We start from the raw sequence: 15,953 nt of genomic DNA on the forward strand, positions 1-15,953 counted from the left end.
AGGTGTGGCATATCAAGATGCTGATTAGACAGCATGATTATTGCACAGGTGTGCCTTAGGCTGGCCACAATAAAAGGCCACTCTGAAACGTGCAGTTTTGCTTTATTGGGGGGGTCTGGGGGGATCAGAAAACCAGTCAGTATCTGTCTCACGCAGTGCAACACATCTCCTTCGCATAGAGTTGATCAGGTTGTTGATTGTGGCCTGTGGAATGTTGGTCCACTCCTCTTCAATGGCTGTGCGAAGTTGCTGGATATTGGTAGGAACTGGAACACGCTGTCGTATACGCCGATCCAGAGCATCCCAAACATGCTCAATGGGTGACATGTCCGGTGAGTATGCTGGCCATGCAAGAACTGGGATGTTTTCAGCTTCCAGGAATTGTGTACAGATCCTTGCAACATGGGGCCGTGCATTATCATGCAGCAACATGAGGTGATGGTCGTGGATGAATGGCACAACAATGGGCCTCAGGATCTCGTCACGGTATCTCTGTGCATTCAAAATGCCATCAATAAAATGCACCTGTGTTCGTAGTCCATAACATATGCACAGATTTTGACAGATTTGTGAACAAAATTTGAGAGAAATGTTTTTTTTTTTGTATATAGAAAATGTTTTAGATCTTTGAGTTCAGCTCATGAAAAATGGGAGCAAAAACAAAAGTGTATATATTTATATTTTTGTTCAGTGTAGGAGTACAAGAACCTGAGTGTACATCTGGATAGCAAGTTGGACTGGGTGAAGTACATCATGGTTGTGCATGATAAAGGCCAGAACTCTACTTTCTCTGGAGGCTCTAGTCATTCAGTGTTTACAGTACCGTGCTGAGAATGTTCTATCAGTTTATTGTAGCCATTGCAATTTTCTTTGGCGTTGTGTGCAGCAGGATGAGGTCAGTTGACACCAACAGAATCAATAATCTCATCAAGCTGGCTGGGGCAGGGCTGGCTCTGTGGGTGGAGCCTGATTCTTTGGTGGCGCTCAGAGAGACGGATGCTGCGTAAGCTGCAGAGCAGTTTTCTGCTCTGTTCAGTACATGTTGTTACATTTTCACCTTTCTCTCTGTGTATTACTGTCATTTACAACTCTATGAATTATTTATGGGACACCGTGAGTCTAATGAGGGAAACAGGGACAATATGTGTAGTCCTTATACCATTAACCTGTGATATTTGGACATTATTTGTTTTGCTCTTGATAACTACCCTATTGGCATTGTCAGTAAGTTGTTAGATAGATTAATTCAGACTCACATATTCCTCATGACACAGCCAGGTTTCTGTATTAATAATCCAATATGGGGATCTGATATTCCTTTACTTGTAGAGATTTGGATGACAAAGATCTAATGTTTGAGAGGCCCCTTTAAATTATTCTGCTTTATTGAACTTTTGCAGTGGTAGTGTTCATTTTTGTTAGATTTTAATGTTTAACTCCTCTTCTATTTAGTTTTACCATTTACCATTTAAATTATTTAAATTGTCGGGGGCAGACACAGTCTCTATGGGATTTTGGATGGGTAAGTGTTCTAATGAAAGTGCAAAGAAGTGTAAAGGCCTGCAGCTCTGCCTCCTCATCTCAACTCTGGGTTGTGATGTTTTAGATCAAATAAACTCAGACACATTTCTGAATAAGAAAGCTGCTCCATCTAAAGTGGGGTGAATACCATCTCTCCTAATCAGACTGGGTCTTTTGTACAAAGTCTGCCAATTATCTATGAAGCTCACGGACACCATCCTGACAGCCAGCTGATGAATGATGACATGCAACTGTATATATCTTGACTGGTCAGCCTGTGCAGAGACCAAAGGATATTAAAAAACCATACCCAATCCTAACCACAGTCTGTTTACCCTGTTGCCATCTAGAAAGACATAAAGAAGTATCCTCTATCATACCTCCACGGTACAAAGCAACTTCTTTCCTCAGAAGGTACAACTGCTTAATTTATCCTCTACAATCCGCCATAAGAAAATATGTTGAAGAATGACAAGTAGATGAATCTTGTACCATGTACCCAAGTTGTCAGAGCACAGTCATCTGGGTTTAATGTGATTGTTGTGACAATTGTTGCTTTTCTGAAAGGTTTTGGACTGAAATTGGACTGTGCCATATCCTGACAAACTGGCACTTGTGGGAATGACACTGGTGTTGCAAAGTGAGGTCTTACAGAGCAAACAATGGGCCTCATGCATGAATGTTATTTTTCTCTGTATTTTATTTACTTTATCAATCCTGAAGGAAATTATTTTGCCAGAATACAATACAAAAGTTGAAGCAAGTATACACAATTACAGAAAGGAATTAAATAATATAGTATTAAATAATATAGTAACAGATAGCCCCACCACCTCCATAAAAAGCTGGATTTATGTTGAAAGATAATAATGCAAACTTGAGAAAAGAAGCAGCACCTTGATCAAACCACATTGCTGTGGATCCATAAATTGATCTTAAGTGTTATAGGGCAAATGCTACTTAATGGTTTAGTTTGTTTAATCTTCTCAGTTGTTGCTGAAGTAACACCACCATGGCAATACAGATATATTTATTTCTTTACAGTTTATTTTCAGTCCAAACAAAGCCTTAAAGTGTGTTTAGTGCCATTTAAAGGAAATATCAGTTTTATGTGTTTGTGATTGGAATTTAAGAGATTTATTTATTTATTTTTGAATGTTTTAAGAATCAGGCATACAGGTGCAGGTAGCATGTGTTATTCTGTGTGTTGTACAGTTTTTATTCTAATGAGATGATCTTTCTTTTAGAGTCAGACGTGGCGGACTTTGACGGCAGAAGCTCTTTGCTGTACCGTTTCAACCAGAAGTCCATGTCGACAGTGAAGGACGTGATCTCCCTGCGCTTCAAGAGCCGTCAGGCTGAGGGGGTTTTACTGCACGGGGAGGGACAGAGGGGAGATTACATCACCCTGGAGCTCCACAGAGGAAAACTGGCCCTCTACCTCAACCTGGGTGAGCCACAACTGTTTCACAACTCTCCAAATACATGTTCTTCATATGACAATTGTGTTAGCTAATTACTATGAGCCCTGGTGGATGCCAGCGGTCTGTTACCCAGGCTTCTTCATAGATATTTGGTGACTCCAGTCGCCTCAAAATATTTGATTTTGCAAAATAAAATCTAGGAATCAACATGTCCCTTCATAAATCTATATTTTAATTTTTCATGTTTTTATACTGACTGTGGTTACAGTGCATCATTTTCTGTTTTTACTGAAAGGCAATCTTTGTTTTTTAAAGAATAGATCATATTTAAACAGATTTTCAGCTGTATTAGACAGGCAGAGGACTGTGCATCACAGATCACCATAAACAGATTTCTCTGGTGCTCAGGATGGATCAGAACAAACCTGCACTGAGAACATGAGAAGACAAACACTGAGGCAGGTGCAGCTTGAAGAGTGGCTGTGAATATACTATACATGTGAATAAATATAAATATAAATACGTGAATATACTATACATGTGAAAATACCTGTAATTTCTTCCATCTGAGAACAGCAGCCAGGACCAGCTAACAGTGAGAACACAGAGGTTGTGTTTTTCTGGGAATTTGGGAGTTTACATTCTGCAATTACACACAAATTACTACAGTAGCACTTCACAGTTGTTGATCAGTTGCAACCCCTACAAGCTGATTATAAGGAGTGAGAAGTCAGCTGTCAATAATGGTATAAAACAAGTTTTTCAAAACTTGTGAATCACTGTAACCATACTGATGTTGTGTTAAGTTAAAAAGAAGTTAACGTCATTTAACTGATTTGTAAGATTTGTAACTACAACTTGATCTCAAGTCGTGAGCTCTGCAAGGTTCATCATCTATGCTGATTCTCATTCATCATCTGTCTATTGAGTCAATTTTCACATGCTTTTTGTCGTTCTGTGTTTCTGTCAGATGACACAAGGCTGAGGTTCAGCAGCAGTCGTGTTGCCATCACTGTGGGTAGTCTGCTGGATGACCAGCACTGGCACTCTGTCATCATCGAGCGCTTCAACAAGCAGGTGAACCTCACAGTGGACTCCCACACACAGCACTTCCAGACCAAAGGGGAGGGAGACTCACTGGAGGTTGACTATGAGGTAAGTCCTTTCTGTCATTCAGACTGAGCATCTGTTTCATTAGCATTTTATAATTAAGTGTCGGCGTGGACTGGGAGGTGTTATTTTATGCTTCTGGATGTAGTGAGAGTCCTATGTTCTTAGAGACAATGTTAGGTTACTGACAGTTGGATATGAAACTCATCACTACAAAAACTGTGTTAGAAAATATCTGGTTCATTGCTAAAAAGTCAATGGCACAAATCTGTGAACCGTCAACTATAACCAAGGAGCATTCACTACACATTCTGTATGCTGCTATAAGAGCTAAAGATGTGGAATTCAGATAAAGTATTTGGCAATTTAAATTAGTTCACTTTCAGATTCTGAATCAGTTTGGGATACATTCACTAACTAAGCACTGGATTGTATTCCCAACTGCTACAGCCTGTCATGTAACTCTGACTAAGATCTTTCCTACAGTGAGTGCAGCAGCTTTGAGCCATGCCCCATACACTACTGTAAACCTGCGTGTACATGCTGCATGTCTGTAATCTGATTTCTCCCCAGCCTTATTTTGCAGACATGGCTTTCTTTCTTAAACTAGATACTGATAGATAGTGCTGCTTCATGACAGACAGAGCAGAGCGTTCTCTCTCAGCACAAATGTTCTCCCTTCTTTAGACGTCTAGAGGCCAATTTGTGTTAGTTTCATTTTTAGTTAGACTTCCATTACTTTACTCGCTTTATACAGTCTTTTATCTGGTACATGTGTAAATGTAAAGAGCCCATTAGAAATCCAGTTACCTGGCTACATGAAATTATCTTTCTCCAGGAGAAATCAGGTTTCTCAAATCCTGTCCCTGATTAAAGAAATCAGGTTTACATGAAGTTTAAGAAATCAGCTCACTGGAAAAAGACTACTGTTACATAAATGCATGGAAGGCACTCCACCAACCAAAATGCTACTGTTCCTTCATTCGAGCTGAAACAGCTTATGATTTTGAACATTTTTTGGTTATAAAACATGGTGGTGCCATCATAGCTAAAATACCAAAACAAAATCCAAATTTTATTGTGATATGATTACTTAAAAAGTTTATGAGGAATGCTTTTTCATTAAAGCTGAGCTTTGGAGGCATCCCACTGCCTGGCAAACCTGGCACGTTTCTCAGGAAGAATTTCCATGGCTGCATCGAAAACCTCTACTACAACGGAATCAACATCATTGACCTTGCAAAGAGACGCAAGCCACAGATTTACAGCGTGGTGAGTTTGACTTTGATTTCATTTATGCTTGAACTCTACTACATTTGTCAACAGTGACAGTTTTGGAAACACTGTGTCATAGTCAACCAAAAGATGTCCCTGCACACTCTAAGATACTGTTCAATTCTATTTTAATTACAAATGACATAAAAAAACAAGAGGGAGTGAACAACATGTTTCACATGGTGCTTCATCAGATTCACTGTGTATTTGATTGCCACCTGGTGTGCCTGTAAATAATCAGGAGCTAATTAGCGGAGAATCCAACAGGTTCAAAGTCCCCAAGATATGCACCCCTCTAAATTAAAGAATAGAAAAAAGCAACTACAATACTACCATACAACAGTAGATATAGGTATTACATTTCCAAAAGATAATGAGATACAGTTAATATATAACCTCAAATCCTTCTGTGTCTTCATGTAATCCCAGACAGACCCGATGATGTTCAGATCAGGGCTCCATGGGGGCCAAACCATCACTTCCAGGACTCTTTGTTCTTCTGTACACTGAAGATAGTTCCTTCCTTAAATATTTGAAATATTTGGCTGTAACAGGAGGCAGTTTATTCTCCAAAATGCTGGAGAGTGGAGAACAACGACTGTCTGTAGGCAACAGTGAAGAATGGTTCCTTGCAAGTTTGGGGCTGCATTTCTGCAAATGGAGTTGGGGATTTGGTCAGAGTTAATGGTGTCCTCACTGCTGAGAAATACAGGCTGATACTTATCCATCATGCAATACCATCAGGGAGGTGTCTGATTGGCCCCAAATTTATTCAGCAACAGGACAATGACCCTAAACATACAGCCAATGTCATCACGAAGTATCTTCAGCGTAAAGAAGGACAAGGAGTCCTGGAAGTGATGGTGCCCCCCCACAGAGCCCTGATCTGAACATCATCAAGTCTGTCTGGGATCACATGAAGAGACAGAGGGATCTGAGGCAGCCTAAATGGCAGCCTGAGCACTACTTTGTGTTACTTTTCTCTCTAAATTTTAAGTCACTTTGCCATAGGGTTTCACTTTACTAAAAGTTGGCTAGTGAAGGGGTCAGGCTCAGGTCTCGTCCTCAGTAAGTAAGCAAGTAAGTAAAGTTTATTTAGTATAGCACTTTTCACAGAACAATGTCACAAAGTGCTTTACAGGAGTAAAAGAAAATTAAAAACAGTAAATACAATAAAATCATAAAAAAATATCATTAAAAAATGATAAGAGAAACAACAAACAGCCATAAGAATGAACAGATTTAAAAACACACCAAAAACACCCCAATTACATCAATTAGACAGCCGGCGAAGAGGAAAAGGCCAGTTTAAATAAACATGTTTTAGGCTGCTTTTTCATCATCAACTGAGACTGCAGATCTAATGTCTAAAGGATGGTTGTTCCATAATGTCGGAGCCACCACTTCAAACGCACGATCACCTTTTGTTTTTAGTTGAGTGCAGGGGACTGACAGTAAACCCTGGTCAGAGGATCTCAGGGACCTACTGAATTTAATGGGAAACCAGTGTAGAGGAGATGGGTGGGTATGTAGATGGGTGTGATGTGAGTTGATCTGTTGGACCTGGTTAACAGTCTTGCAGCTGCGTTCTGGACCAATTGTAGGTGGTCCAGAGATGACTTGCTGAGGCAGGAGAAAAAGGAATTACAATAGTCCAACCGGGATGATATAAAAGCATGAATAATCATCTGAAGCTCAGATTGTGAGACAGTGGGCCTAAGTTTAGTAATGTTTCTTAAATGAAAGAAGCATGTCCTGGTCAACGATCTTATGTGATGATCAAAAAACATTGCATGATCGTGTTAGAGGGGGCCAATACACTGGGCAACCTCGGAGGCTACACTATCAGAGGCGATGGTATGGACCTCAGTCTTGTCTGCATTTAACTGTAAATAGTTATTTGCCATCCAGTCCTTAATGGCAGACAGACAGTTGTTTAAGAAAGCCAGCTTGTCAATCAATCAATTCATAACAGCGTTATGTCAAGACGCTTTACATAAAGAGCAGATCTAGACCAAACTCTTTAATTAGAGAGAGACCCAACGATTCAGGAATTCAAAATTAAGGATTCAAGAATCCCCACATGAGCAAGCATCAGATATTATATTAGGCAACAGTGGCAGGAAAAACTCCCCTTTAACGGGAAGAAACCTCCAACAGAACCAGATTCAGATGTGGGCGGCTTTCTGTCGGGGCCCGAAGTGGAAGTCCCATCGGGTTTAAAAGAAATAAATAACTGGATGTCATCAGCGTAGCAGTGATAAAAGATACCCTTGAAACTGGAGATGATATCTCCTAAGGGAAGCATGTACACGGCAAATAATATAGGGCTCAGGACAGAACCCTGAGGCACACCACAGGAAAGAGCAGCTGATTTAGACTTGTAGGGACCAAGTGACACAGAAAAACTCCAGTCTGAGAGGTAGGAGGAGAACCAGTCCAGGGCCACCCACCCTCTGCTTGAGCCTTTCAATCAGGATGCTGTGATCTACAACAGCACCAGAACGGAGCATTCACCCACATCAGATGACATCATTATATCATTGCAGACTCTGAGAAGAGCTGTTTCAGTGGAATGCTTCTGACGGAAACCAGATTGAAATTTATCAAAAATGTTGTTGACGATTCCTGTTTGTTGTTTGTTCCATGTAAAAATAAGTAATAATAAAAAGAAAGTTGAAAAAAAAAAAATGTTGTTGATGATTAATAAGGCGGTGAGCTGTTTAGCAACAACTTTCACTACAATCTTCGAAATAAAAGGTAGCTTGGAAATGGGCCTGTAGATTTGGAGAAGATATGGATCAAGGTTTCCTTTTTTCAGAAGAGGCTATATGGCTGCATGTTTAAAATAAGCTGGGACACATCCAGATTGCAGAGAGTTATTTAAAATAGTGAGCATGCAAGGACCAAGTGCCCCAAAAGCATTTTTGAGCAAAGAAAGCACTGTACTATAAAAAAAAGAGACTGTCTTGGTAGAATGCTCCTTTCTCTTCTTATCATTGGGAAATCATACATACGTTTTTGAATCTCTATCTGGGGAAACGTAAACGCCAGCAACTGCCCCTCCTTACCAGAGTCTTCCACTCTGCAATCTGAAATCTCCAGTTGTTTGGACAGTGAAGTCCCACTCCACCTTGGTCCGAGCTGGGTCAGCTTAACTCTTATCCAGGTGTATCATTGGGCTATTCCCTCTCCCCTGACACAGTCGCACCGCAATTGCAGAACATTTCAAAGCCTGCTGATCCAAACAGAAAAAATAACAAATTAAAACAAAATGTGCCAAGGTTCAAATGAACTATCGCAGCTGCATCTAAATCTATAATTTGTGTTGTTGTTGTTAGTCGCCCTAATCTTAAATTGTCATAAGCATTCATCAGTGGACTTTCATGGACAGGTTAGGGTAAATTAAAGTCAGTTAGATTTAGCTTTCAACCTCTGCAAGTATTTCCCTCACAAACAGTATGCTGCTGCAGACAGCAGCAAAAACTTTCATTATTGAAGTTCCAGAGTAAACATTAATTAGTTTAACCTTAGAGTTGGTATAATTTGCTGCTGGTGATATTTATCATAGCAAACAGTGAAAGGAGTGTCAGCTGTGTAACCTCTTACCTGCTCTTTGCTGGTTAAAAAAAAAACTGAGACATAAAAGGTTAACCAAGAGATTTGTTGGCATCAGAGTTGTTCTCAAGGGGAACCAGATCCAAAATTGAACCCAACTCAACACAAGCAGTTAACCTGTGTGATGAGGGATTATAACTGACATTTCATGTGCATTCACCCTCAGTTTTGGCCTCCAAAGAAAGTGATTTAGACAATATTCTTTGTTGAAGCTTTAGTGAACTCAGACCTTGGTGAGTAGCATGTTGCAATTACTGATAAAAAATGATATCTTAAGTTGTAACAAACAACATTATTATCCTTGAATGTCAACACGTTTCTCACCCTCCAGGGCAACGTGACCTTCTCTTGCTCACGGCCCCAGCTTGTGGCCTGCACCTTCCTGAGCTCCACTAGCAGCTTCCTGTCCCTGCCGGCGGCCGCACCGTCTGCCATCATGGGGGGTTTCTCCATTCGCTTCCAGTTCAGGACGTGGAACCCTGACGGGCTGCTGCTTTCTGCACAGCTAAGCCGAGAGCCCCATAGACTGGAACTGCAGATCAGCAACAGCCGGCTGCTCCTGACCCTCCACAGCTCAGGACAGCAGAGATCAGAGGCCTCGGCTGGTGAGAACACAGCACACGTGCACACATATTTGTGTCAGAATCAGAATCAGAAAAATGTCATTGTCCATCCCAAATACAGGAAATGGAAATTTGTCCTCCCTCTCACAGTAAAATGGAATAAAACATAAACAAAGCAAAACTCTACACATAGTGTTCAAAGAAAAATAAGAGAGTTAGAGTAAGTATGTGCAAGAGTACATATTCTGTCATAGCCTCTATCGTGACAGTTGGTATAAATGATTTTTTGAATACATTTGTCCTGCAAAGATGGTTTTTATAACGGTGGCTTCATGTAGAAGTTGGAATGAGTTGTGGAGAGGGAATGAAGGGTCTGTGTGATGAGGGTTACTGACTAGTTACTAGGTAACTGTCTTTATTCTCTTTTACAGACCAAATACAATCAAAGGCTTAACGAATCATCTTTGAATTCTTTGAACATTTTTACATTTGGAATAAAAGCCTGGCTGTAATACATAAGCCTGGTCCTTCCTGCAGTTCAGGAAAACACATTCACAGTATTGCTCAGCATCAGAATTCACAGTTTAGATGTTAATAGGTGTAATTTATGTAACATATACGTCACTTTGACATGATTATGTTTAAATTGAAAGCCTTATGGGAAAGAAGCTTAAACCCAAAATGAGTGGGAAGTGATTTCACTTTTTCTTATCTTTCAATTCATTGGCAGCTTGTTTCTTTTTTTGTCCAGTGTTCTTAATGCTTCATAGTACTGTAGCAGATTGGAATGACACTGCTGACCTAATCCGCACAGAAGATGTGACCATGCACATGATTACATCCTTCATTTTTTTTTTATGTTTGTCCTCAATAAAATCTTGATTTCAAGGAATTATATAAAGAAAAGTGTCACCTTCAGCATGCAGAGACATGAAGAATCATGGGATTGTATTGCAAAAATAACACAATCTGATTGGGGAAGCCAGACCCTCAGCAGATGGAAGGAGGAAATACAGCTGCAGGGATGTCAGCTATAAATCACTTCACCATCAAAATTCATAAACCTTCCTTTTTGAAGTCTGACCCTCACACCAAAGGCTCCTTTTACAGAATAAAATCAAACAGTGGATCCACTGGCAGACAGCTCCTTCTTTACAGGAGATTTTACAGTGATAGATGTGAGGGCGTGGGTATGAGTTAATGTGGGTCAGGAGAGGACATGAGCATTTTATCTGTTCATGCAAGGGTGTGTATGAAGCAGAACAATGTGGCTGTAAACAATACAAGCAGACAACTACTGTACTATTAGTAAGATTGTAAGAAAGTAAAAAAAAGTAAAATAAAAAAGTAATCATGTGACTGAAGGGATGGGGGGATTACTATTACAAGCTAAGAGTGTGTGTGTGTGTGCATATTTCTGCCACAGAGATGGTCCAGAAAGTAGGTCCAGAAGACTTGTTTAAATTATTCAAGAAATTAGCTGAGATTGAAAATTGGAAAACAATCTAAAATCTACTTTGAATATAAAGTGAATATAACAGAATAAGAAAAATAAAATACAGAGAATGATAACAATAATACTACTAACACTACTACTAATGATAATAATCATCATGATAATAATCATAGTGATAAGCACTATCATCATCATAAAATAATTATCAATGGGTATGATCAAAAGCTCCAATCCAGCCTCTGTATGAATTATTCTGAATTCGCTCTCAGAAATCGTTTGACCAATAAAGTCTGTGCCTGTTTAATGAAGTTACAAAAAAACGTAGGAGTTTGTCGTAGTTTTTCCACTTGCCTCATCCACATCTCATGGAGTGACTGATCTGAGTCACCAGCACAGCCTGAGGGCAGCAAAAGCACAACAAAAGCTAAAGGTGAATGACAGGAACAGCCGGGTGCTCTTTTCACTCATGCACCTCAAAGACTACCTTTTCACCACCTCGCCAAAATGTTCTTTTTCTTTGGGTACGCTGTTTTGTTTTTTTGTTTGCAAAATACTTAATGTATTCAGTCGCTGTAGTGAACGGTCTGCACACACTTCAGTAGCACCAGTCCTCTACTGTCGTGCTGGGAAAAACATGAACATCATAGTTGTTGCAGTTGGCTTGTCATTAGTGTTGGTCCTTCAACATGAATGAAAACAACGCAGGAATTAAGATACTTAAAAAATCTGATCAATCAGAGAAAAGGAATGCTTTTAACACAATTGTTCAACTTCATGGTTACACATGCAGGGTTACACAACGAAATGGAACTTGGAATTATAATAATAAAATTATTAATTAAATGTAGATTAGAATAAGATGAAAATAAAATGAAACGATATACACAGTTATTTCTATATATATGCATATGTATACCTACAGGAAATAATTCTGTGGTGCAAACAGCAGCAACAAGATAGTGTTGATGGTATGGTTGGCATCATCACATTGTGCAGATTTTTACTGTGTGATGAACATCGCTGGACATATCAGGCAAAAAGATTATTATTCAAAAATTATTTCAACTTGTGTAATCTACACATTTTCTTCATAAAAGAGTGTCCTTAAACATATAATTCAATTGAAGACATTTGTATCCTAACTGGGGCCAAATAACGCTACATGCCATGGCTGAGGCCTGCAGTGACAGTGCCAGAAGCCTGAAAATAATACCAGTTCATCTCATGGACATCTGCTGTGTCTGTTCATATGTGTTTTTCTCCTCTTCTTAGATGCATAATTATTGAGACTGCAGCGCATGTACATTTCTGAGGGCATTTTGGGTACAAATTCATGGGCTCATCTTGCAACTCGGCGTGTAGACAAATATGTAATAACGTTTCAATCACATCAGCAGATAATCTTGGGATTTGGTCAGTAGATTAGATAGTAGATAGATTTGAATGCAGACCACAAAGAGGGAGCAGTGAGACCTGTTCTTTTAAGTAATCCTGTTTGCCCACCAATGGCGAACCAACTTGTGAATTAGTTGCATTAGTTTAGCTTCTGTGATATAAATATATATTGTAATGATAATATAAATTCTAGTTGTATAATTATATATAATGATATGTAATTATATTATATGTAATTATAACGAAAAACACAAGATGCAATGTGTCATAATGACTTGCCTTTTTAGAACCTTTTTAGACCCTATTGAAATGCAAGGATGCAAGAAAATATCAGGGGCCCAAGCTCCAAGAGGTGTGAGGACCCCATGGGGTCTGAGCACCAAGGGGTCGAAAACATAATTGAAACTGAAGGAATAATTATTAGCCATCTTACCTGGGTTTTAAACTTGCTGTAACTGGAATCTATGGTGAGATTTATTAGGGCCCGAGCACCAAGCGGTGCGAGGACCCTATTGAAACCCAAAGATGCAAAGAAATGTCAGGGAGGAAACATATCAGGGGCACAAACATCAAGAGGTGTGGGGACCCCATGGGGTCGAGCAGCAAGGGGTTGAAAACATAATTGAAATGCAAGGAATTCTTCTTCTTCTTTTTCTTCCCCGAAATGAATTGCTAATTTGGGGGCCTGAACATGCACTAGTCCGAGGGGGTTGAAGCGATCGACTTCAAACTTGGTCAGCTGGTGAAATGAAAAGTTGTTAAAGGTCTCTACAAAACTTTTACGGTTTGGGCGTGGCGAGCTGGCAAAGTTCAGTGTCTCGCAGTCAAACAGGAAGTTGTTAATAACTTGACTGTGCATGACCCAATCAGCACCAAACTTCACATGTTTGATAAAAGTCCCACCCTGAAGACGTCTACATGTCAACATTCACTCACAGTCATAGCGCCACCTGGTGGTGACAGGAAATGCTATGTTTTACACTATGATGGCTCAAGACCAGCCAGTTGATCAGATCCACTTCAAATTTGGTCAGAAAAGACTCAAGACGTTGATGTTGGTCTGTAGTGAAAACTGTGAGTCTCCATCAAAAGCTGTTGCCGTGAATTTCGATAATAAATTTTCCTTCGCCATGAGCATTAAAAGTGCTATAACTCCACTGTACAAGGGCCTATCTTCACCAAATTTATATCGTTTGATGACTGTCCGGCTCTGAAGACATGTATATGCCAATTTTGAACCATAGTCATAGCGCCACCTAGTGGCGAGAGGAAGTGCATGTTTTATTCTCGGACGTCTCTCTCTCAGCAGGTTAATCACAGCCACCTCAAATTTGATCAGTCTCTAACTTGTGAAATGAGAGAACTGGAGCAGGTTAGAAAAGTCTTAGTTTCTGCCTCCCTCCTCAACTTTGAGCTCTCAGTTAACATGGCAGTCAATGAGGCAGTCGGTTGGCACTCCCGTCACTCCGAGGCTCGTAGCAGGAGCTGAACATTCCACCACATACACACTCATGTAAAATGTGAAAGAGGAGGGAAAAACTTTTTATTTTCAAAAGGCGACCGTGATGAAAAGGGTGAATAGCACGAAGGAGGTTGAATGATGGACTGAAAGAAGACAAGATGGTGAACGTTTTAAAGCTTCAATGAGGTTTCTAGCTAAAAGTATGAAGGAGCAATGAGGGCTTGAAGTTGGTTGAAGAAATGGAAATTTGTGTTGTAACTTGACTGTCCAAGGTCCTAATGCCGCGTTTCCACCGGCTCGACTTGGCCCTACTCGATTCGACTCGGTACGCTTTAGGTAGCGTTTCCACCGGCCCTAGTACCTGGTACCAGGTACACCAGGTCTGGTACCAGGTATTATTTTAGTACCTCCTCGGCCGGGGTTCCAAGAGAGCTGAGTCGAGATGACAATGCGACGTCACCAGACTGCAGACCACTGATTGGCCAGGGAGCGGCGTCACTTGATGAGTCATGAGAGCGACTATCAAACCCACCGTTTTTAAAACCCTTGAAACAGAGACGGAGCGTTTTTATTATTTCTTTGAACAAGGTAAACGGATACACACAAACCAAACACTCCACGTCCTTAGTTGTGTTTGTTTGTGCCGTATACAAATTACGCTACCGGAGTTTCGGCCCGCCTTGCTATGACGACCCCGCCCACGTTTGAGGTGGTACCTGGTGTAATGGAAACTGTACCGTACCGTGCCGTGCCGAGTCGAGTCGAGTAGGGCCAAGTCGTGCTGGTGGAAACGCGGCTTTACAGTCTGAACACAGTCCCAGTCTGAAGACATCTACAGACTCATTCTGAACTACACTCATTGCGCCACCTGGTGGCAACAAGAAGTGAGACCTCCTGAAACTTTCACAGTGTAGTCAACACTTCATATACTGGAATATAGGACGTGATTAGTGGCTGTTCTCTAGCACCACATAGGGGACACAGGAAGTGACACGTAACTCCTCATGCACTGTCCAAAATACATGAAAATTCTGAGCCGCATGGAAGGGTCAGAGTCCTGCAACAGGCACCCCGACGTGCACGAAGGTGCGAGGGCCCTCCAACGCTGCTTGCAGCTTTAATGTTGTCTGTATAATGCTTTTATTTTCTAACAAAGCTTTTTTTCCACACTGAACTATATGTTTATAGTATATAGTGCCTCCTTTTAATATTTGTAGTTTTACTCTTGACCAATAACATCATGTTAATCGGACAGAATTGGGTTTATTGTTGGCTTATTGTTGGGTTTATTTGGTTTATTAAGATGTTTTTCTTCAGGTTCATAGATACACAGATGAATTTACTCAATGTTGAGCTGTTCCTTTATTAACAACAATAACATAGATTGACTGCATCAACAGTGAAAAAGATACTTGTACAAGTGCTAATTCAAGAAATGTCAAATTAACTGAATTCAAAAGTCAATCAGTCAGCTTTACTGATTGTATGTAATGACTTTTCTCCCTTTGCTTCTCCATTCTACTTGCAAACCACAACATGCCTCAGAATAATGTGAGAACTGATAAGCTTTAAACTCTGTTTGTCATGTTTGTCTTACTCTGCAGTACTCTACAGTGATCCATTCATTTAAAACATTTTCTTTTGCTCAACAGGTAAATAATTGCAAACCTTGAGGAACCCTCCAAGGTCTTATTTGATTTGAGTGCTGTGCTTCTACTAAATGAAAGAGCACTAATGTGGAAAGAATATACATTCTCCCATTCAGCATATAGATTCTCTTTGGACAAAATGCAACTGCATTTTCAGCTAAGCTGACAGTCTGTGTCTGTCTATCAAACTCTCTGGTACATTTCTATTGAATCGTATTGTATTCTAATAATGGAAAAGTACCCAAGATATGAATATATTATATAAATGTATTATCAACAGTTATTTATATAGATGCTTTATACAGGATATTGTTTTAACCCTTTCATGCATGAATTATGATGGTTTGAAGTGTTTTTATTCATCTTTAGGCATGAAAAACAAGGTTTGAACCCATATTTTATAAAGATATATTTACATGTCCACTCAGGTATTTAACAAACAAATTAATGAAATTATATAATAATGTGTGTTGAAATGTG

General features: G+C 40.0%; 1 protein-coding gene across 1 annotated transcript in view; it reads left to right on the forward strand.

Annotated features, from left to right (window-relative positions):
• LOC139208597 (contactin-associated protein-like 5) overlaps positions 1-15,953 on the forward strand; it is a 137,616-nt gene that overhangs the window by 72,923 nt on the left and 48,740 nt on the right. Inside the window, exons 9-12 of the mRNA XM_070838317.1 lie at positions 2,769-2,972; positions 3,916-4,100; positions 5,184-5,327; positions 9,280-9,553. Coding sequence (XP_070694418.1) covers positions 2,769-2,972; positions 3,916-4,100; positions 5,184-5,327; positions 9,280-9,553 — 807 coding nt within the window. The remainder of the gene's footprint in view (positions 1-2,768; positions 2,973-3,915; positions 4,101-5,183; positions 5,328-9,279; positions 9,554-15,953) is intronic.

The sequence above is a fragment of the Pempheris klunzingeri genome, chromosome 10, assembly GCF_042242105.1.
Source record: "Pempheris klunzingeri isolate RE-2024b chromosome 10, fPemKlu1.hap1, whole genome shotgun sequence".
Lineage (NCBI taxonomy): Eukaryota > Metazoa > Chordata > Actinopteri > Acropomatiformes > Pempheridae > Pempheris > Pempheris klunzingeri.